We start from the raw sequence: 23209 nt of genomic DNA, 5'->3' as shown, positions 1-23209 counted from the left end.
ACCCTGTGCCGCTCTAATGTCAAGAATGTATTGCACAAGGGTCAAAATACAATTTTCAGAGGAAAAAAAGCAGAAAAAAACCCTCCAATGTTTCCACGTGCCACGTGAGCCTTCTGCGAAGGGGTTAAAGTTACTCATAGTAAAAAATCATCTCCAAGGCATAGCTCCGCCTCTGGATTGTTGAGTCTGCTATTGCTCACAAATCACACCACTTGAAATCCCGCCTTCCTAACCACCGGGGCCCCCTGGACCCCATGGTCCCACCCACCGGTAGGCCACATTGAAATGGGTCTCGTGTTGTTGCCAAACATCTCTTTCGTCAGCAGCATCACACATCACATCACTTTGCTCTTTTGAAACTCTATATTATAATTAAAAAGTAGACTTTGTGTGTTTAAAAACCATGGATCCGCTCTATGTGTTGTTGGCATTTCTAATCTACTCCCAACATCAAACAAGTAAGTTCACATTCATTTCTTATATATTTTTTTGTGTACAATTCTAACACATTTCAGATTTCTCTTTTGGTAAGATTCATATTGTTTAAAATAAATATAGGTCTGTGTTTGGGTTTAATTGCCCACTCTTCTTACTGTACCGGATGCCAGATGATGGTGGTTTGCGGGGCGGGGGTTAAACGGCGTTTCCCAGAATGTAGGTCAAAACATTCCCAGTCTTTCTAAAATATTCCCAGCCTCAGATATTCCCTTAATTTATTATTAGTGACATTATTATTGCTTTCCAGGCATCTCTCAACAAGTCACATTTTTTAATATAAGCTGCTATTATTTTATTGGCACTCAGCAGATCCTGCAGACAATCAGATTGAGGACACTCGGTCATTCTTAAAGTAGAAGTTGACCCACTTGATTTTTGTTGAACTCTTCAAATCCACCATGGGAATATTTGGAGGCACGATGATGACTGTATTTGTCCAACATGATGCAACATGAAGATTGGTTGGTTTTTTTCCCGCTCCATCCCCAAGCCCAACCCCCCCCATGCACTTTTTTTGGGTAACTTTAAAAGTGTGCAAATGAATGGAATTCCTTCAACCCACCCTCCAATACAAACACGGTTTCAGTTTTAGTCAGACCTGTTCCCACCCTGTATGTTGATTTTGAGAAATAGTTGTAAAACGGGTTCAAACTGACACGCAGTCTCAGAGTGTTATTTTTCAAATCTATTTGTTTTTAATGCCCTTACCGGGAAAGTTCACAGCGTGCCGGATTTTTTCTCCCAAGTGATCAAACAAAAATTTGGCAGCACATTTCTTCCCCAAATATTGTTTTTATTCCCAGTCAATAACGCCAGCGATGAGTCAATGTTGTCTTTCTTGACCTTTAAACTCAATTGATAAATATGCAGCCATGGTGAACTCAATTATTGTCCTTAAACAACTTGATCAGTAATTTTCCTCCCTAGATTTGAAAACAATAAGTCTTGTGTTGTGATTCAAGATTCAAGAGTTTTTTATTCGCCATGTTTGAATGTCCAAACATTTCAACTTCCTGTTTAAATGCTTAAGAACTTCAACTTCCTGACTTTTCCACAACAACAGAGACTTCCAGCGCTGCCAAATGCGCCAGATGTTAAGTCTTGTGATTTATAGCTCTGAAAGTTATCCATAGCAATAAAGAGTCAAATTCTTTCAAGTCACGTTTTCCATCTAACGTGGCACAAATTCAAGCATGTACAGAGATTCCACTATATCCATCCATTCATTTTCCCAAGTGCTTATCCTCACTGAGGTCACCATCTTTATAGATTGTCTTTTCAGTAGCTCCATTATAGATGGAGGTTAGTAGGGCAACCTATTTTTTTCCAGCAGATGACTCATGAAGCACCCATGACCCTCGAATACGATATTCTTTTGTCATTTCGATCTGCTGATAATGGAAGTATTCTCGCACCGAGACTCTTTTCTTTTGACTCGGTGATGTTGAAACAAGTATTGACATGTAAGATTCACCAGATTTTATTTCCCAACTCTGACTAATACCAATCTGGCAGCTCTACATTGTGTTACCCTTGTTAACTCATTCCAGCAAAAATGGATATTTGACGTCTATGGCAGTGAAAGACAAAATCCCAAAATCTTTTTTGGGGAATATTGGACAAATTGTCATTTGGTTACTTTCCATTTTCAGCAAGTGCATTGACAGCATGCGACAACAAGTTCTCCTGTGGGAATGGGAGATGCATCACAGCCAGATGGGCGTGTGACGGCACGGATGACTGCGGAGATGGCACGGACGAGCTTCCTGAAACTTGCTGTAAGTCTGCAAAAAAAACCTCCAATCACTCCCCCCTCCCTCCTGTGTGATGATTTCTAGAATCTCAAACTGGGTATATGTCTTCCAGTGGCCAAAACATGTCGAGCAACAGATTTCACTTGCGCCGATCGCTTTTACCGGTGTGTACCAAACACTTGGCGCTGTGATGGGAACCCGGATTGTGAGAATGGAGCTGATGAAGAGCACTGTGGTGAGGAATCTGTACACAGCATATTTTTTTTGTTTTATTATTATATTTATTTTTGATATTTCTTAATAATTGTCTCCTTCCTATTAGAGCCCAAAAACTGCAGTATTATATATACGTATATATTATATTTTTTTTAATATTATTTTAATCTTTTTTTAAAATAATTGTCTCCTTCTTATTAGAGCCCAAAAACTGCACAGTATCATATATATTCTATTTTTTAATATTATTTTAATATTTTTTTAAATAATTGTCTCCTTCCTATTAGAGCCCAAAAACTGCACAGTATTATATATATTATATTTTTTTAATATTATTTTAATCTTTTTTTTAAATAATTGTCTCCTTCTTATTAGAGCCCAAAAACTGCACAGTATCATATATATTCTATTTTTTAATATTATTTTAATATTTTTTTAAATAATTGTCTCCTTCCTATTAGAGCCCAAAAACTGCACAGTATTATATATATTATATTTTTTTAATATTATTTTAATCTTTTTTTTAAATAATTGTCTCCTTCTTATTAGAGCCCAAAACCTGCGCAGTATCATATATAGTATTATATTTTTAATATTATTTTAATATTTTTTTTAAATAATTGTCTCCTTCCTATTAGAGCCCAAAAACTGCACAGTATTATATATATTATATTTTTTTAATATTATTTTAATCTTTTTTTTAAATAATTGTCTCCTTCTTATTAGAGCCCAAAAACTGCACAGTATCATATATATTCTATTTTTTAATATTATTTTAATATTTTTTTAAATAATTGTCTCCTTCCTATTAGAGCCCAAAAACTGCACAGTATTATATATATTATATTTTTTTAATATTATTTTAATCTTTTTTTTAAATAATTGTCTCCTTCTTATTAGAGCCCAAAACCTGCGCAGTATCATATATAGTATTATATTTTTAATATTATTTTAATATTTTTCTTAAATAATTGTCTCCTTCCTATTAGAGCCCAAAAACTTCACAGTATTATATATATTCTATTTTTTAATATTATTTTAATATTTTTTTAAATAATTGTCTCCTTCCTATTAGAGCCCAAAAACTGCACAGAATTATATATATATTTTTTAATATTATTTTAATATTTTTTTTAATAATTGTCTACTTCCTATTAGCGCCCAAAAACTGCACAAGCACAGAATTCCGCTGCGCAAACGGCCAGTGCGTGTCCACCTCCTTTGTGTGCGACGAGGAAGCAGACTGCGACGATGGCAGCGACGAGGCCTCCTGTCCACCGATTACGTGCAGCAGCTCTTCTTTTCAGTGCAATAACAGCGTTTGCATTCCCCGTTTGTGGGCCTGCGACGGCGATTTGGACTGTGATGACGGCTCGGACGAGTGGCAGCAGAACTGCCATGCCTCTTTGCCAATTCACCGCTGCTCTTCCCTGGAATTCCTCTGCGGGAGCGGGGAGTGCATTCACGGAAACTGGAGGTGTGATGGAGGAGCTGATTGCCGTGATCGATCCGATGAAGCTGACTGTGGTACGTGTTTGCTTTGAATTCTTTTTCCTAACCGGGTTATTAACAAACTATCGATTGCATCCCTCTAGTCCGTCCCACCTGCCGCCCTGATGAATTCCAATGTGATGATGGCGATTGCATTCACGGAAGGCACCAATGCAACCATCGCTATGACTGCAGGGACATGAGTGATGAAAGAGGCTGTGTCAATGGTATGAAGCCAATTCCCATTCCAGCCACTTTGATTACGCAATGGCACTGACATTATTTTCTGCCCAGCAACTGAATGTGACGGCACGACCCGATTTAAATGTCACAGCGGCGAGTGTATCAGCATGGATAAGGTCTGCAACAAGGAACGTGATTGCTGGGATTGGTCAGATGAGCCTGCGAGGGAATGTGGTGAGTATTGAGATTGTTGACGATGTCGACCCATTATGTCCTCATTCTAAAAAATCTGTCTTCAGGCGTCAACGAATGTCTCTTCAACAACGGCGGCTGCTCTCATATCTGTAAGAAACATAAAATCGGTTTTGAGTGTCTTTGTCCCACTGGATATCGACTGGCCAGTACAAATCACTGTGAAGGTAAAAAAAAAAAAAAAGATTCCCCCAATCACAACCACCATTGATAGCCAACACCTGAATTTCTTGCGATTATCATTTTTGATCAGATATTGATGAGTGCGCCAATCCAGACACCTGCAGTCAGATCTGCATTAACCAGGTGGGCAGTTACAAATGCGAGTGTGAAGAAGGTTACCAAGTTGACCCCTCAACCAAAGCCTGCAAAGCCATTGGTAAATATCCATGACCTCTCTCTGAATACAAATTTTAAGATGAATATAACAAGAGCATCCATTATAATCTTATAGGAACAATCGCTTACCTTATCTTCACCAATCGCCATGAAGTCAGAAAGATGACCTTGGACAAAAGTGAATACACGCAGGTTATTCCTCGTCTAAAGAACGCTGTGGCTCTGGACATGAACATGGCCACCAAAGAAATCTTCTGGTCAGATATCTCTCAAAAAAAGATCTACAGGTAAGGAAGATTTGATTTATTTGATTTCATGATGGGTCAGTGGTAGGGTTGATATTCATTTTTCACTTTGATTCCAGAACACAAATGGATTCAGCAAATGACTCGACTCACCACACTGAAATGGTTTCTAATGACATCGATGCACCTGAGGGTATTGCCTTTGACTGGATCCATCGCAACCTCTATTGGACCGATAGCATTCGTAGCACCATTTCTGTGGTAACCGCTGACGGTGATCGTCGGAAAACTCTCTTTTCCCGAGGCGTATCTAAACCCCGAGCGATTGTGGTTGACCCTTTCAGCAAGTAAGTATCATCTTGACACTTCTTATTTCAGTGTTGTGATTATTTATGTGTGGAATTATCTGGCCAGCTTTGTTTACTGGACCGACTGGGGGAATCCTGCAAAAATCGAAAAGGGAGGTCTGAATGGAGGTGACCGCATCGCTCTGGTTACCGACAACATCGTGTGGCCCAATGGAATCACACTCGGTACAGCCAAACTTCTCGTCTCCCTGTAGTACCTCCTGTCTATTTGAAGTATTATTGACTGACCTACTTCCATTTCCTAGACTTGTTGAACCAGCGGCTCTACTGGGTGGACTCAAAATTACACACCCTCTCCAGTATTGATGCACAAGGTGGTGGGCGGCACACCATTATTATCGATGAACATAAGCTCAGCCACCCGTTGGGAATCACTGTTTTTGAGGTACTTAAATACACCCTTAAAAATTGGTTTGTGGTGTCTATGGTGTTGTCAAAAATAACTTCTCTTTGCATTTTAGGAAAAGGTGTTCTGGACAGATGTCAGTAACAATGCCATCTTCAGTGCTAATCGATTGACTGGCAGAGACATCATTCCAGTGGCAGAACATTTATCATCTCCAGAAGATATCATTCTGTACCATAATCTAAAACAGCCCGCTGGTATGTCACCATTTGGTTTGTTATGATTAGTCATCAGTAATGGCTGCTAATTTGAAAGCCTTGCCTTCTGGACCTTTTTGCTTAAAATAAAAATATTGCTCTGATTATGTGACCATGTACTAATTTTGCAGGGAGAGACTGGTGTCAGGTGTCTAATAACGGCTGTGAATTCATGTGCCTGGGAGCTCCACAAGTTGGAAGACATCCCCCTAAATATACCTGTGTCTGTCCTGATAGCATGATGCTAGCAAGTGATATGAGGAGTTGCATCCCAGGTATGTCAGATCTAACTCAATTTAAATTTGATTATCATATTCCACTCACTTACTGACTCTTTTTTATATTCTATCAGTGGTCTCAACACCCGCAGCTTCTATGCCTCCTCAAATTCCAACCACCAATCAACCTGAGCTGCAAACAGTCCCACCTAAGCCTCACACCACCATTGCTCCCATCACAAGCACAAGACTTGTGGTCAAACCAACGACAAGCACCTCCAGGCCTTTGCTCAGAACCAGCACACCTGAAATTAGGAGAACTTCACCACAGCCAACGAAACCCAAAGCCGCCCAGACCACCACACAAACTTCAGTCACGTTTCAAGGTAAAGGTCTTAAAAAATGATCATGTAAATGATTAAATGTAACATTGCTGGTTACAGTTATGTGTCCATCTATTTTCCAGATCTTCACCATGACTCTTCTGTAGTGCTACCTACGATATCCTCCAGCACCCCAATTACCTTATACATTGTCCTACCTTTGGGTAAGTTACCTTAGTCTCAGAAACCAAAAGTTATGCTAGTCAATTATACCAAACTTCACTCTGGTTTGTGTAGTGATCATTTGTATGCTGGCTGTGGCTGGTGTGCTGCTGTGGAAGAACTACAAGATAAAAAACACCAACACCATCCACTTTGACAATCCTGTCTACCAAAAAACCACAGAGGACCAAGTGCATATTTGGAGGAACGACAACTCTGATGGGTATTCCTACCCAAGAGTAAGTCGGTTAATCTCATAGTTAGTCCACTCAGTTTAGTAATAACGGTAGTTAAGCTTTGTTTGATGTCTGATGATATATTTTGTTTCAGAAACAAGTTGTAAGTCTGAATGAAGAGGCGGACAACCCAACATTCAATGAAAACTAGCTTGACCTCATGTGGCTTAGGAGATGGAATTCCAAGAAGCTTTATCATTCCACTCTATCCGCACAGAGCAACAAAACCTCTAAGAAATTCAGGTTTCATTCCTTTTGGTCATTCTTGCAAGTTGGAGTTTTTCATGAAAAGAAAAGGGAATTTTTATTTTGACTGTGAAAGTAGAACTGAAGACTTTTATCTTAGCATAGCCGTATTAGCCTAGAAGATTTTTTTTTTAATAGTTTTTTTTTAATGAATATTTGGCAGGCATGGCACATTATCTTTTATTTAGATTTAAATTGAAGCAACCCTTTAAGCTCCTAAATTAATGCAAGTTTTGCACTTTAAGATCAAAGTTACCACTTGAAATGAATCAAAATCTCTCATTTACGATATTTGGGCATTTTCTCTCTCTTCTTGAATCAATCATTTTATTTGAAACAAAACTTTTATGATTGTTTAATGTGCTTTATTTCAGAAATGCGTGAGACTGCTAACTATTTTGCTTGAAAGAATTTCTGTGTAATTATCATTATAACAGCAATCACCTCAGTGTTGATAGAAAATAATCACTTCGAGAGTTAGGACCTCAAGGAATGATGCACGCTGGTTTGTGCCTTGAATAATACGTCAGCTCCAATCTTCTGTTCTTTTTATCAGACACATTTGTTTAAATTCCAACTTGCATCTGAAGAGGACCAATGCATTCTTCGGAATAGCTTTGATGCAACCATGTGTGACCAGTAGGGCTGAGCCTAATGCGCTGTATATTTATAACCTCCCTCAGGAGGAAAACATATCACAGAATTCCTGATGGAAGAAAAACATCACAGTCTTTTTCAGCTCCTGGTCTTTGCATTGTGATGGTGCTTTTTATTGTTTCTAAAAAGTCCATGTTGGTGTTATTGTACAAGAAAGAATTTGTATAAAATCAGTGACTTGTTACACCTCAAAAAGATTATGATGTTCACAGGGGGAAGATAACCTTAATTTTTTGTGTAGATGTACATACATGTATTTTTTTTTTTTTTTACTTCCACCCAAAAGGTTATGTGTATGTAAATAGGGTGTTCATAAATGTAAATAATTGTTCTGTGTTTAGGAAATGATATCTGTGCTGGACCCTCAGCATTTATTGTATATAAATAAATACCTTTATTTATTACAAATCCTGTCTGGTATTGTTTTGCTTTATCTTGCAAATGAAAAACTTTAACATATGGTCATCATTGAATGGAATCCATTTTTAAAAGTCAAGAATCAATGCACATTTGGAAGGCATATGTGGTGGTTTTCTTCTTAATTGTCTTCAAATTCCTCATTTTATATGGTGGACCACATTATACACATTGTTTAAGATATGTGCGGGACAGTTTTGATATACGGCATTTTTTTATGTGCAGTAGGATATTTCAGTTTAACAGCTGGGTCAGACACGTGACCTAAAACGTGATGTTTTTTTTTTGGTGCTCTCTATTTGGAGAGGGATAAGAGTCCTTCTTTGAAAAGAATAGACCTTTTCCTAGAAAGTAAAAACGACACGGTGCAAATCAAAACCCAAGAGATTTTTTGTGGCTTCTTGAAAATCCTCCTACATTCTGAGGTCACATTTATTTGGAATACAAACAGTGTGAGAAGTTCAGCGGGGGCGGAGCGAAACATTTTTATCTTCCTAATCCAGGTCCAGAAAATAAAAAGTTTGTCTTTTGGCCACATGTGCTTCTAATCATCTGAGCTGACAGGTAAACACAGGAGAGAGCTGGTTTACCTGCCAAGTAATGACCTGGCTAGCTGTAACCAGTGTCACGTTTGTTTATCAAAAGCTTATCCTTGACGTAGAGAAGACCGACCAGTGGGGTGATCAGAGAGCTCCACCCCTGGGCCGACTTTCCTGTACTTGGTAAAAAAAAAATCAATCACGGCTATTTTTTCAGCAGATGCATATGGCATCCATACTATTGCAATGACGACAGCACACGGCTCTTCTGTTGTCATGGACAAAGTTCAAGGCTGAGCATGAATGGAAGCGTAGGGAGCCTGATAACGAGAAAGGGTGCCATGACACTTCACACCATTTGTGCCTGTTACATGCAACATGAATGATGAGAGAATGAAGAGAACAAATAGTGTAGAAAATGGATGGATGTAAAATTTGCTCCTAAATTTGATCAGGTTGTTTTCAGAGTTTACTGGACTTCATCACAGGCCTTTCACCTACTGTCATTGTGGACCGTCAATATTTAGTGTACATGAACATCCTATCCCTAAAATAGGTCAATTAAATCTGATTGCCCTGATGTTTGTTTGATGCCAGCAAATCTAACTCAAGGTTAATTTTATTAATGAAGATTGTTTCAAATACCCCCCACGTCAATATTCTTTCAATTAAGCAGTTTGTTAGTATATTTTTTTTGTAATGTGATGACGCCTCTACCACTCATTTACGTCATTTGGCCTTGCCTGCTAAGATAAACAGGAGAACCATAACAATATTTGCATTGATTTGAATCTTATGTAAATAATAGCTTGTTAGGTCACCAAATGATTCCCGCAACTGCTCACTGCTTCCCTCTCCCCCAATGTTTGTGTACTACAGTAATAAAATGTGTATATGATCTGTGTAATATTGAATTATTGATTTCCTTACGTCATTAGGATATATTCAGTATGAGTACGCCCCCTACAGGACAACCCGGGTATGTGCGCCGGAAACCACATGGTACCACTTTACACGCGCTTGTCGAGTACTATGATGCTAGTTTCACCAGCTTTTATAATATAAACGTGTTCTAAAGCCAAACCGTATCATGTCTGATGAAGAAGGTTTTAGAATTAACACAGAATTCGCAAAGAGATATGACATATACAGACAGAAGGAAGAGCTGCAGAAGCGTAAGTTTATGTTAGCTAACGCTGGCTAAAACATTCGTTGCATATGCTAACATGGATAGCGATGGCTATTTTTTGGCTTTTTCTGCTTTTGATTTTAATTTTGTGTGTCGGCGTGCAGTGAAGGATCGTTTTGGAGACCGAGAAGTGAACGATGATTCCGAATCGTCCGAATCCAGTTCGGACGAGAGTGAAGTGGTTAGCATCGTTTTCTCCTCTTCAAATTCTCTGCAAAAATAAATCGGTGTAATTATTTATGTTCAATCCTCCAGGACTTGGATCCAGAGGTTGAAAGAGACTTTTACAGGACATTGTCACTCTTGAAGAAGAAAGACCCGAAGATCTATCAGAAAGATGCCAAATTCTACTCAGGTTATTCGTTAATAACTCATTTTGAATTTTGTGTTCGCCATTCTCACTGACTAAATGATTTGTGTCCTCTTAGACACACCAAAGGATGATGTAAAACCATCAACCTCAAAGTCAAAAGTAAAGCCCATGTACCTGAAGGACTATGAGCGTAAAGTAATTCTGGAGAAGGAAGGGTATGTGACCTACTAAAATGTGATTTATATCTGCAGCTCTGAAAGTTTATATCCACCATTTTTCAAATGCAATGCACATTTGATTTTTTTTTTTTCAAGGAAATATGACGACGAGGATAGTGACAGTGATGATGAGGAGGCAGCCAAAAGACGAGCAGTGGGTATCGTCATGAACCAAAACCGCAGTTAAGCAATTTGGACATGTTTGTAATTGTTTTTTTTCTTTCTTAGAGGGCCTCATCCCCCAGCTACATTCAGGAGCAGAAGCAGTTGAAAGAAAGGTACTAAAAATATTTTTGTAATGCTAAACAAATCAACTTTTAATAACCAACCACATATCGCTAAAATCAGAAGCTAACAAACTCTAACTGCAACCGTTTCTTTCAGTTTACGCAAATTCGTCCACGAGAGTGATGATGATGATGACGGCAAAAATAGTAGTGGAGAAGAAGTTTCCCAGCTGTTAACTAGGAGGATAAAAACACAGGAGGAAAAGGTCAGGTTTTATGATTTAAGTTTAATAACATCATGCATGCACATTTAACACACAATGAATAAAAGATCTCCATTACAGGACAAAGAGGAAGCGGACTATTTGGAGTGGCTCAAAGGGCAGGCTGATTTTGATGGACCAGAGGAGGTGAAGGACATGGTAAGGTCAAAGATATATAAAAAAAAAAAAAAAAATCATGCACTGTCTACATGAAAATATTTGCAGAGGTTCAACACAGCATTTGGTGGTGGTATAAATTGTGATAAAAGTTACATTTCTTCATTCTTCTTATGATAATGTTGTGGCAGAAATATCTACGAGACTACTGGAATGATCCAGAACTGGATGAGAAGGAATGTTTCCTCCGAGACTACGTTCTAAACAAACGCTACAAAGATGACGACGATGATGATGATGACGAGAGGTAATTTATTTTTTTGTTCCTTCCAGCTTGATTTGTCTTCCTATTTCACTGTCTTATTTTTTGAAGGATCCCGACCTACGAGGAGGTGGTCCAGGAAGATGTGGAGGACTCTGAAGAGGAAGGCGAGACGTTCTTGGAGCGACAGCAGCTTTTTGAGAGAAGCTATAATTTCCGTTTTGAGGAGCCCGATGCTCATCAGATCAAGAGCTACCCTCGCAACATCGCCACCTCAGTGCGAGCCAAAGACGATCGCAGGAAACGCAAAAGGGAGGAAGTGAAAGAAAGGAAGAAAATGGTACGTAAAAAGGAGCACAACAAAATTTCATCTATTGGGCCTCTCATGCTTTCTTTTTCTTTCACAACTCAGGAGAAACAGCAAAAACGGGAGCAGCTGAAGCAACTGAAGAACTTGAAGCGAAAAGAGATCATGGAGAAGTTGAAGACTCTTCAGGCGCTCACTGGCAATGACGATCTGGCTTTTAGTCAGGCTGATCTGGATGGAGACTTTGATCCAAATCATCATGACCAGCTCATGCAGGTGGGCTCACAGTTATTTCAAAATCAATTTTGTTCCCATGAATTTCAAACTGGGCGTCCGCGAAGTAATGCTGACCAATGTATGAACCTTCTCTGTATTTGCAGAAATTCTTTGGAGATAATTACTATGAAGAGCAGGAAGAGGAGAAACCTCAGTTTGAAGACGACGATAATCTTGAGGGTAAAGTTGTGTCGGGGTTTCTGCAACTATTATTTATTAGTTGCTGGGTGGCTTAATACGAAGTTGTTTTCTTCTCTTTGTGTCAAACAGAGCACTGGAACTGGGACACGTGGACAGGAGAAGAGCGAGAAGAAACGTATGAAGACGAGGCCGACTACAATGCCTCGGAGCCGCACTGCGATGACCAGGATTTCAATGTGAGTTCATTCTTTGCAAGGTTAGAAATACGTGAGACATCTTCTCGTGAATTCAAACAGATGGATGCCGACTACGATCCCAGCCAGCACAGTGAGTCGAAAAAGAAGAAAAAGGAGAGGAAGAAAATGAAGAAGGATGATCTACCTCAAATGGGCAAGAAGAGAAAGAAGTCTCAATTTGCTGAAGCGGTCATGAAAAGCAAGCCCGTATTCGATCCTCGTAAGTTCTACAACGTGCACAAATTGACCATTTTAATACTTCATCCGTCTAAATGAATACTTTTTTTTAATTCAGAGGAGAAGAGCTTTGAGCAATACCTGGATGAATACTATAAACTGGACTACGAGGACGTCATCGACGACCTCCCGTGCAGGTTTCGGTACAGGCAGGTCCTGCCCAATGACTTTGGTCTGTCCACTAATGAGGTACGCATAAAAACTTTTGCAATCTGGAAAGCCACAGTCAAGTCCGTGTCATTAACGCTGGCCCAAGCATTGTTACAATAGTGCTGCAATGATGAGCCTTGTCGATGATCTGGTATTGCCTCCTTCAGGGGAGAGCTCTGACCAGGGAATGATCATGAACTTTAATCTTCTCTCTGAGCAGACCACATTGTGTCTTAGCTATATCAATGTTTTAATGAGGCTTGAAGGATGGGCTCTCTCAATTCCGCAGATCTTGAGTGCTGAGGATAAGGAACTCAATCGATGGTGCTCTCTGAGGAAGACCTGCATGTTCAGGTACTGAGCCAGACAGTGCAGTGACAGGCCATTCACAATCCTTTCAAGCTAATTTTATTTTATTTTTTCCTTTCTAGATCTGACCAGGAGGAGATGAATGATTTGAGGAACTTCAAGTTGAAATCACAGAATTTTAAGAAGAGAAAAGAAATATTAGTTTCTTTGTATTCTGAGTGAGTTGTACACAGTGTGGTCCATGTACGTATGGCTGATCCAAAAAATAATCTTACATCTTGATCTCTTCACCAGAAACAATAATGAGGTGTCAACTGCAAAATCCACGATGGGAAAGAAACGACGCGACCGTGTGAAAAATGCTGAAAGACGCAACAGAGAAGGCGAGGACGGCGCCACAGCCTCAATGATGGACACATCGGACGAGACCGCCCAAACTCTTCGGCAGTTTGGGTCAGATGAAGAGGGACAAGAGGAGGAGTTTCTTAAGAAGAAGCTCAAATTAGAGGACACATCGGAGGAGCAGTTTGGGTCTAATGTAGAGGAACCAGAGGAGGAGATCAAACTCGAGGAGAAAGCCCAGCCACCGGCTGCCGATGACAAGGTTCACGTTAAAGTCGAAGCCAAGACAAAATTGGCCAAGAAGAAGTTTAAGCAATCAGGTGGACGTGGCAAACGAACGGTCGGAGTGAAAATAGGAGATCAGGAGTTTAGTAAACAAAGACTGAAGGCATATGGTTTGAATCCCAAGAGACTGTTCTTCAGACAGCTTGGAAGGCAAAGACGGAAAGATCAACAGAAGAAAGAGAAGCAAAAAAACAAGACAGCTTAATAGTGTAACAGTCACTAAATATTAGACTGCAGCAGTAACCCACATTTTTACAGACCAGATGACATTTAATTTTCCACTTGGGTTCAATCTACAATAAAAGTACTATATAATGTATTGTTTCAAATGGTGAAATTTGATCTTATTTGCTCTGAATTGTTTTAAATTAAAATTTAAAAACGTCAGAGCTTAGACTCCAGTGGTAGAAACATGTCTGAGCCATACGACTTGTTCTTTGAGATGAGATTATAACGGAACGGTTAATTATATTTTTGTGTTTTACATTGTATCACGCAAATATTTGCTTACTCCTGGGCAGCAGGGGGCGGTATGGAAACACCAAGGCGGTCCGACTTCCCTTTTTGCGCAAAAAAGAAGACTGGGCTCAGTGGCGCCTATTTGAATCAAGGAGCAACACGGAAGGTATGTCGATCATTTCACCCTAAAATCTTTCAAAAGTTAATTAGTCTACTGGTAAGACATTAACTAGTATGACATTAAGACAGCATTTTTGTCGTTTTTAAGTATTGCCGTAACGGTTATCAACGGCGATGCAAACAATAACAAAAGACGTTGACTTGAGGCGTGTCGTCATCCGCGGAAATAAAAAAAAACCTACGATAAAGAAACGGTGATTTACCATCATTGTGCTAAATTCTCTTATTTTTCTTTCTTTCCAGTGCCATCAAAATGTTAGTGAATAACTTCCAAGATATTCAGGAATCTCTGGATGCACTGGTGGACTTGACCAGCAGTCAACCTGAGATACTAACTCAAATGAGAGCTGAGCAGCAGACCTTTTATGATCGACATGTGGAGACAAAAGAGACAGTGATGCAGATTTTAAAAGGCATGCATTCATTCAAATTGTTATTACTATACTGTGTTTTCAGTTTTGGGTCTATCCGCAGCTTCTTTGTACCACAATGAAGTTGGCAGACATCCATTTTGTCTTTTAAATGTATTCTTCAGACACTTTTGGGTCCACTCTTTTTCTACAATTACTTTTCTTTTTCAGATGTGACTCAGCAAGAGGAGATTATGGTCCACCGTCTTACTGACATGAAGAAGAAGATGCTACAGGAAAAAGAGCTGGAGAACTTGGATGATCAGCTGAGGCAGTTCACTGCCAAGAATCAAATGTTGGACTCAGAATTGCAGTATCCTGTTTCCTGACTAGTGTTGCAGTAAAAAATGAATCTTTGTTAGCATCCTCAACCCCAATCTCAGGTTCCTGCAGAGCGAGTTGGAACGACTGAGGAGCCCGGACAACGAGCTCACAATGTTGCAGAATGAGGTGGAAGAAGACACCACAGAGATCATCCCTTCTGCAATGTACGTGTCCACTTTTCAGTCATTGCTAGGATAGTGTAATGTAGTCTCACTTCAGAAACCATGTGAATATTCCAAAGCGCTTCTTTCTCTTCCAATGATTGTATTTTTTAATCTTTTCCCAACAGATATGTCGCAAAGCTGAACTACTTAATAACCAGGATCGATTGGGAATATGATACAAAGCCGCACATCCTTAAAGGAGGTACTGTCTTGTGATTTGTTTTTGGAGGAAATGGAAGTGTGGGTCTGAGGGTGTTATTAGAACCAAGTTTCTCTGCTTGCAGTGCATTATGGGCCAGATGTTGCAACTCCCATCAACATTGACACCACTGTGACATCTCAAAGTGAGATAGCTGACCAGTTATGGAGTTTTGTGAGTGATGAATGGTAGAGGAATGCGTTTGTGCAACTTGTAAGCAAGCTTTCTTTTTCACATACAGCAGCGGCACAAATAGGGAAAATAAAATCAGGTGTCATTCACTTGTTTAGCCACTAGATGTCGCTAAGTCTTTATAATAAGCAGTTTATTTCTATAATTTTAAGGTAGCAGTAATGCAACTGATAATTTTACTTGTATTTTCTTATTTACTTTTGTACAATTTTAACCTTCAATTAAACATTTAAAAACAAGTAGATGAGTAGATTTATTCATATATTGTTCTCTAGCCTGTAATGCCATTCCTTAATATTTATTTCAGTTCAATTGTTCATCCAAGAAGTGCAACAATTGTGTTTTTAGAACCAATTTGATTTTAGTCAAATGAATGCAAACATGTCATTGCTCAAGGGGAAGTCAAATTTTCTTTACAATATGTTCTATGCATTTAAATAAAGCTACACAACAACATTTACCAGTAAGTAAAAAAACACACATTTTAATATCGCAGACTTTGAGCTTGTGGTATCCACACTGTCAATATTACTAAAATACATGTACAGTATTTAAACAGATGAGTTCATGGTTTTTACGGACCAGAGTGTATTGTACAATCTTTGCGTGGTAGGTGGTGAAAATATTGACAACTGTTAGAGAGGTAGGAATTAAAACATCTTTAAAGGAAGAACCATTAGTGAGCAGATGTACAAACTGTATATTGTACACACATTTAGTACATTAATTTTCATCTATTGTGCATGGCATGTTTTTTACATAACTGCAATTTTTCCACATTGAAAACCTCGTTTCCAAAAACCGCTCGACTCGTTCACTCGCGCAACATGTAGACATTTCAAAACAAATAGTTTATTCAGTGCACACATAGAAATGGACATAACTTAAGAATTTTACATTAAAAACACTTTTGATGAGCTCATCAGTAACTACATACAGTATTTACAAAAGATAGAACTACAAAATGTTTTCTCTTCATGTGCTCAACAAAATGCTCACTTTTCTCTTGCTACATGTAAAACTTAACAGTGCAGCCTGCAGATCGCTCTGTCCATCCAAATCATGCAACTCCCATCAACTTGAACTTGCTCCACAAACAAAGTTCTCAAGGCTCCTATTAAGCCACAGGATACTATCATGCCACTCCATTTTTTTTCTGTCTAGCTATAATTTCTTTCAACCCTGCGTCATCCATCGCTATATGTTCCAAGGACCCCCCCAAAGCTGAAAGCCAACCATGACGTCTTCAGTGTGTCTCAGGGTTGTACCGTGGGGGGCTCTAGCCTACATTTCTCCTGACCAAAACTCAGATGGCAGAAATTACAAGGTTTTTTGGCTGCAGACATTGGGTGTGGATGCTCCATGTTTGCAACAACATATCATTATCTGCTACACAGGGAGCGGAGATATGGCTAAATCTCATGCTCTGGCTTTGGTTACACTCTTTTGGATGGACAGCATAATTGGCTGTAATTTATGTGAAACATCTGTTGAACTCTTCCATTTCAATTTTTGTTCAAAAAGTAAACAGTGGTGAGATGAAATGGCATTCCACCAGAAAGTTTAGTTAACATTGGCCTTGAGAAAGGCTCAAGGACCGTTACAGTTGCTTACAATGGTTTTACATTTGTTGAGACTGAATCTGGGCAGGACCACATTTTGCCTCACTCTCAGGGTCTGGTGCCAGAAGGGTAGAACTGAAGTCATGGGACAACACAGGCGGAGCTACGGGGGGGCCACGGGAGCGCTGCCTCCCCTGAAATCTGCTTGGTTACCAAAAGGAACCTCACTATCACATTCATAGTTGAGCAATACCCGAAAGGTTGAGTGCAACGCCATTCTTGTAACTCCTGACGTGGTTCGCTTTGAAAACATATCTCCTAAACTTTGTTTCCATACAAAGTCAGTGTCATGTCTTGGACAATTTAGGGAAGATGGCTTTTATCGTTGAAGGTGTAAAATTCCCAGAAGACACGGTGGTCTCCACTCCCTCCAGTCTGTGAGAAGCAGCAGCGTCCGTCTTACTGGTGCTGCATTCCAAGAAGGGCATCCCGATCTTCTTCACTTGTCCGTCTTTGGTTAGAAGGCAGCGACTGCAGAGCAGCCTGAGGATGGCTCTCCTCATGTCCTTGCTGGTCAGAGTGTAGATGATGGGATTGAGAAGAGAGTTGAACATGGCGATGCCCAGGAAATAGTCAGCCTTGAAGAGCACTTGACACTGTTTGGTCGGGCAGAAGAAGTCGAGCAACAGCAAGATGAAGAGCGGCAGCCAGCATGCGATGAAGACTCCCAGGACTATGGTGACGGTCTTGAGCAGGGCCATGTACTTTTGGGACTTCCGGCACAGGCCTTTTCTTTGCGGGCCTGAGCCGAGTCTCTGGGTGTTGGACTTAACGATGCGGAAGATGCGCACGTAGAGAACCACAATGGCCATGAGGATGGCGATGAAGACCGTGACGCAGAAGAGGATGTAACTCTTGGCGTAGAGCGGCAGGACGGTGGAGCACTGGTCCAGCTGACCCATACAGTTCCAACCCAGAACAGGCAGGACGCCCAGCAGCACGGACAGCACCCAGCTCGCCCCGATCAGGGCGAACATTCGGCCCTGCTTGTCGCCCTGATACGGCTTCATCCTCACCATGGTAACGTGGCGCTCGATGGCGATGGCCAGGAGACTGATGACGGACGCCGCCAGCATGATGAACACGCCCCCTTCCCTTAGGAACCACAACACAGGGGTCATGCTTAATGTGTTGGCACCAGACGTCATGAGGTTGACCATGTAGGCGAACCCTGCCAGCATGTCGGACAGAGTCAGGTTCCCCAGTAAATAATACATGGGCACATGGAACTTCTTGTTCTTCCAGATGGCCACGAGCACCACGGCATTTTCTAGAATGATAAGCAGGCAGACCAGCAGAAAGGCAATGGCCTCCGGTTTGAGTCCTTCCTTGTATTTGTTCTCCTTCAGCTTGCCTGTGAAGTTGTAGTGCTCGAGGATGACCGCATTACTCTGGTACTCCCGAAACATCCGAAGCAGGTTTCCTGTTGGCGGGGAGAAGCTCATCTCGGATGGAGTTGCCACAGCGTAAGCAATGTGGATAGAATCTGTTGACATGTTACTAGTCAGGAAATTAAATCCTCAGATGTGGGCTTGGTTATATAGTCATCTGGTGCTGCATTGTTTTCCTCTTTGTAAAGAATTTTATAATGGGGGGGAAAAATGTGTCCAACTATGGCATGCAAGTGTTTCCTTTGATGCAGCCAAATAGGATTTCCTGCGGTTTGAGAATGTTTCACATTTTCTCACTTCCTGGATTGCACAGAAGGGGGCGATGCGAGCCTACCTGCATAGGTCAAGAGAGAGGGAAAAAGAACAGAATTTGAAAAAGAATACCAAGAAGGTCATTTAAAAAAAATATTTTCTTGCTTTCATTTTCAAAATATATCTAGAGCTGCATTTTTGCAATTTCACACTAAATAATCATGATGGGAAAAGCCACCACAATTTGAAAATGACAGCTAACCACACGCTGCAATAAATTGCTGAAATCCTAGAAATTTAACAGTATAGTATTACAAAAGCTAAAACATATACGCTATTAAAATATAAAGTAATCACGTTTGCATAAAATATCTCATTTAAACCGAATAATATTTAAATGTTATTTGAGGAGAGGCTGCGTACCACCACGAACCGTATATCGAATTTTTTACATCTACTATAATAAGAACGGTGCAAAGTAAAATCCGATCAAAGCAGCTTTCAAAAGTTTTTACGCACCTGCAAGCAGGAAAAAACAAAAGTTAGAAAAGTCCAGCGAAAAGTTGACAAGTAGCATCGGTAGATGTGACGAGCTTCTCTCACACGACACCGACGTGAGTGGGAAGGACACGGCCCGGGCCAGCAGTCCACGCTGAGTGGGCTGTCCCAACTCTTAACGGTGTCCTTCACTCGTTCCTCTCCCTCCCAGAGATGTTTTCTAGTTGGCTTCATCCTCGATGGATTTCGGGGAAGAAAATGACGCCATCAAATCAATCTGTTTTATTATTTATTTTAGTGTATGTTTAAACTTTATTTTTGTAATTAAAAAAAAGTACAAAACTGATTTGGCTGCAGACATCAGAGCAAAACAAGACAAAATAAAAGCAAATACAAAAGCAAAAAAACAAACAAAGCATAAAACATACACACAAAATCAGAATAATTATAATACAATCAGAAATTACCAAACAAAATCCTCATTTGCAATCTAATTTGCAAACTAATCATACCTTCCTCCATCCAATCATTAATTATGGATGACAGAGATGAGCAATTTTTTAGACAATTTTTCTTAGATATTCAACTTTACAGTCGTAAATCAAATCATGCTAGGTAGAGACGGCAATGTTCCAAGGGACTATAGTCTCATTAAAGACCATGCAGGCATTATTCATTATTTTAATGTATTTAAATCTCTGCATCACAAGTACAATGTTGGGCTTCCAACTGCTTCCTACGTGATTGTGCCCCTAAATGAGTCCCTGACTGACCTCACAACAACAAACAACTTGGGATGAACAAAAGCAGTGATTGTTAGCCAGACCTTCGTTTTCGATTGTGATTGTTGTCGTTAGCTCAATTGAGTTGAATCGTATCCCCAGTTCAACATTCTGAGATATATCTTTAATATTATAATGTCTATTCATTAGCTGGGATGACAGAGTTCCGTTGAATCATTCGTTTCCTGTAATACCGAATATTTCCCCGCGTAATCATAAAGGTCACAGCTCTCTGAAGGTCATCTAAATCCACCAGCGTTAGTGTCGATTAGACCCTGAAGGACGAGGATGTTACGTAAATGGAGGGCGAGTTTGAGCGAGGGTCTGCTTCTCTAAACAGGAAGCTGCCTCATTGTGCCTCGAAAAGAGAGGGATATCCTTGTGAGAAACACACATGAGGTCATTGGTGGGATTTGACTCATACACAAGTGGGAAGGAATGCGTCACTCCACAATGACGTCCACAGATTTCCACACCTGGAAGTTTTTTGCCTCATAAAGTATCTTTCCAAACATTTCTTAAAATAACACCTGCTCCTCGTCCATATTGGTCACTTTAAGGTTCTGGTGGTCTGCTTTTACTCATGCAACCCCCTCAACTCAAGTGATAACCAGGTCTTCATGAGCCCTGTTAACAGGATGGCAGTTGCCCACCCCCCCCTGCTGTGTCACAGTGACAAGCTCCCAGTATGGGGCCTCAGATTAGTTAACACACAAAGACGTGGCGGCAGGACTCGCTGCTCTGCCCGTTTTGGTTCCCACAGTAGGGATGTGCTCCGTCACTGCTGCTTCAGCCCTCAGGCTACAAACAAGCTCGGAGTGACAAACGCAGGCACACCCAGTTTGCCTTGGGGGAGGGCGGGGCGGGACGGGGGTCTTTTTATTCACTCGGTTCTGTTCTAACACTCCTGGTGATATATTTCCTGTGACGTAAGTGAAAGGATGCCCGTTTATGACTTGTGGACAAAGTGCACGTTTAGTACCTCAAACCTTGTTTCTTGGGGAGACCCTACGTTGTCATGGCAACAGCGTTATGAAGGCCTAAACACTCTTAAGAATAATGTGGGCAATGGTGCAGCAGCTTTTAAAATCAAAATTTGAGAGTAAATTCAAAATGGCCGCCATTGTTAGTTTTACATATGCATCTAAGAGACTTTTTTTGTAGCTCTTATGTTTGTAGAATTAGGTGGAACGTACAACCGGGGTAAAATTCAAATTTCGTTGATTGCCGTTCACGACAGCATGCTTTGAAAACACTTTTTTTTTTTTTTTTTTGCTCTGAGGTGTTAGTGCCACCCTTATGCCACCTTTAAATGAGGTTCACACCTCACCTCACCACAAAGCCTCCACTTTTTTTTTTCTCCCTTGTCGTCACTTTTGCTGTGCTAGCAACAGTGTGAATCAACAACAATGAAGAAGAGAAAATCATAATCTAGAAAGCTCCCAATGAGTTATATTTAAAGTGTTGTAGTGGCTCCCAGACATTTATGGGAATCCTGCAAATAGAGCGCCAATGTCAGCTTTTGTCTGCCGCGCTGCTGTTTCATGTGCAGCTGCGTTGGTCACTGACCTCAGTTTGAGCTCCTAATATGGGGAGAAAGGAAGCATATGGGAAAACGTTGCATTTTTACATTCATTCCCTGGAGCGCTACAAATCCATACAACAAATGTACACCCGGCTAGAACTCTCTAGATAAGACAATATTGGGGGTTAAAAATAAATAATTCCTCAAGTGCATTTTTAACAAGAGGTGTGGGAGGTTGCTGAAGTTAGTGGGGATTTTAGGACACAGGAAATGACTTCCTCAATGGAAAATTTTCATTATATTTGAATTGTGTCTATAAGCAAAACACAAACATCCGTATGTCCAATGTAAACGTTCTTTAGTTCTCACCCCAAGATGCCGAGTTGTCTGCAGCAAGAATTTATTTGGCCAACCAGCAGTTCTGGAAGCAATTTGAATGTGTTGGTTTTAAAAAAAAAAAAAAATCCCATCTTTTAGTGCATGTGTGATAAATATAGAGACTCAAAGCAAATGACTTCACATACATTTATGGTAAACATTTTTCTTTGAAGCGTATAAACATGATGCAGTTGCCACAAGTGCCTTCAATTAAGTGAAACGCATTAACCAACTTAAACAACAGCGTGTGTTTTTGTAGTTTTATTTAGGCAAAGGTCATTGAGGTAACCGACTCATTTGTTTTGTTACATATCAACTTCTTCTTGCATAACATGCCATACAATCGATCATAAAAGCATTCCAAAGTCTGGATATTAAAATTTACAGATCATGAAACATTTGTAGAGCTGAAAAAAAAAAATCATTGAAAACGCTGAAATATACATGCAGGAGACTTAATATGCAAATATACTCATGACGCTAATTAGCATACTACAGATCGATTCATTCGGATACCTAATGACACATCTGATGACTCAACAATCTTTTATTTTGGTCTATTTACTTATAAATGTCACCTTAAATAAAAGTGAAATGGTATGATAATTATAAAAATAAAATAAAAAAAAAGGTTCATGTCACCATAGGCAGCCCATTATATAGTTTTATTCAAATAATGGCATTGGAGTAAATGTTAACATGTGACGTCAGTCCCCTTTCCATGTGTCATATTTTCTTCTATAGTGGCTTTGTATTGATCCACGTTAGGCTCATCAACCGCATTTCTTTCCCATTTGAACATTTCACCATCAACCTTTCACCTTTGCCCTCGTCCCGCATTGTCTGATAAGACCCGACTATAGTGCTAGTTACAGTTTGTAGGCACGCAGGTGTCACGTCGAGGTCACTCACTAGTTTGGTCATGCATTTTTCTCCCACTTAACCATTGGGTTGACATTTGGAAAGTTAATTTTTATGAAAGCGTGTTTTGTTCATACAGCAGCACTTTGAGATGAGTTTGAAGGCCAAAAAAAAAAAGGGGGAGTTCTTGCATCGGGCAACGGGAGGAGATTCTGGAAAGGATAAAGACTGTGCGGTGGAGGAAAAGGGGGTCATGAGAAGTGGGGAGAGATCTGGGAGATTTTCTTCTCAGA

The 23209-nt window shown here is 40.1% G+C and overlaps 4 protein-coding genes and 1 non-coding gene across 5 annotated transcripts; 4 read left to right on the top strand and 1 right to left on the bottom strand.

Moving 5' to 3' along the window:
* The first annotated feature begins 242 nt into the window (after window positions 1–242).
* Window positions 243–8259, top strand: ldlra (low density lipoprotein receptor a). The gene is made up of 18 exons (XM_049745995.2): window positions 243–458; window positions 2151–2276; window positions 2365–2487; window positions 3627–3995; window positions 4064–4186; window positions 4254–4376; window positions 4442–4561; window positions 4648–4773; window positions 4849–5020; window positions 5098–5325; window positions 5393–5511; window positions 5592–5731; window positions 5808–5949; window positions 6081–6224; window positions 6302–6553; window positions 6634–6714; window positions 6788–6951; window positions 7043–8259. The coding sequence occupies exons 1-18, from the start codon at window positions 404–406 to the stop codon at window positions 7097–7099; spliced, it is 2664 nt and encodes an 887-aa protein (XP_049601952.1). The 5' UTR covers window positions 243–403; the 3' UTR covers window positions 7100–8259.
* A 1518-nt stretch (window positions 8260–9777) lies between these two features.
* Window positions 9778–13996, top strand: kri1 (KRI1 homolog). Its single transcript, XM_049746000.2, has 18 exons — window positions 9778–9982; window positions 10101–10177; window positions 10252–10351; window positions 10425–10524; window positions 10624–10681; window positions 10756–10805; window positions 10912–11020; window positions 11099–11176; window positions 11326–11441; window positions 11508–11736; window positions 11809–11979; window positions 12084–12159; window positions 12250–12356; window positions 12417–12576; window positions 12652–12782; window positions 13033–13097; window positions 13175–13270; window positions 13347–13996. The coding sequence occupies exons 1-18, from the start codon at window positions 9898–9900 to the stop codon at window positions 13882–13884; spliced, it is 2346 nt and encodes a 781-aa protein (XP_049601957.1). The 5' UTR covers window positions 9778–9897; the 3' UTR covers window positions 13885–13996.
* Window positions 12866–12963, top strand: LOC125984270 (Z30 small nucleolar RNA). The gene has a single exon (XR_007486894.1). It is a non-coding gene; the product is annotated as a Z30 small nucleolar RNA (small nucleolar RNA).
* Window positions 13997–14149: 153 nt separating the features above from the next.
* Window positions 14150–15846, top strand: spc24 (SPC24 component of NDC80 kinetochore complex). The gene is made up of 6 exons (XM_049746134.1): window positions 14150–14304; window positions 14562–14731; window positions 14900–15041; window positions 15112–15216; window positions 15342–15418; window positions 15501–15846. Exons 2-6 carry the CDS (start codon window positions 14572–14574, stop codon window positions 15605–15607), a joined length of 591 nt encoding a protein of 196 aa, XP_049602091.1. The 5' UTR covers window positions 14150–14304; window positions 14562–14571; the 3' UTR covers window positions 15608–15846.
* A 593-nt stretch (window positions 15847–16439) lies between these two features.
* Window positions 16440–19558, bottom strand: s1pr5a (sphingosine-1-phosphate receptor 5a). The gene is made up of 2 exons (XM_049746092.2): window positions 19392–19558; window positions 16440–18954 (listed from the first exon to the last, which is right to left on the bottom strand). The coding sequence occupies exon 2, from the start codon at window positions 18723–18725 to the stop codon at window positions 17517–17519; it is 1209 nt and encodes a 402-aa protein (XP_049602049.1). The 5' UTR covers window positions 18726–18954; window positions 19392–19558; the 3' UTR covers window positions 16440–17516.
* Window positions 19559–23209: the final 3651 nt, after the last annotated feature.

This window comes from Syngnathus scovelli, chromosome 16, assembly GCF_024217435.2.
Source record: "Syngnathus scovelli strain Florida chromosome 16, RoL_Ssco_1.2, whole genome shotgun sequence".
Classification (NCBI taxonomy): Eukaryota; Metazoa; Chordata; class Actinopteri; order Syngnathiformes; family Syngnathidae; genus Syngnathus; species Syngnathus scovelli.
The sequence above is the reverse complement of the archived record's forward strand: the minus strand, read 5'-3'. Positions and strand labels throughout refer to the sequence as shown.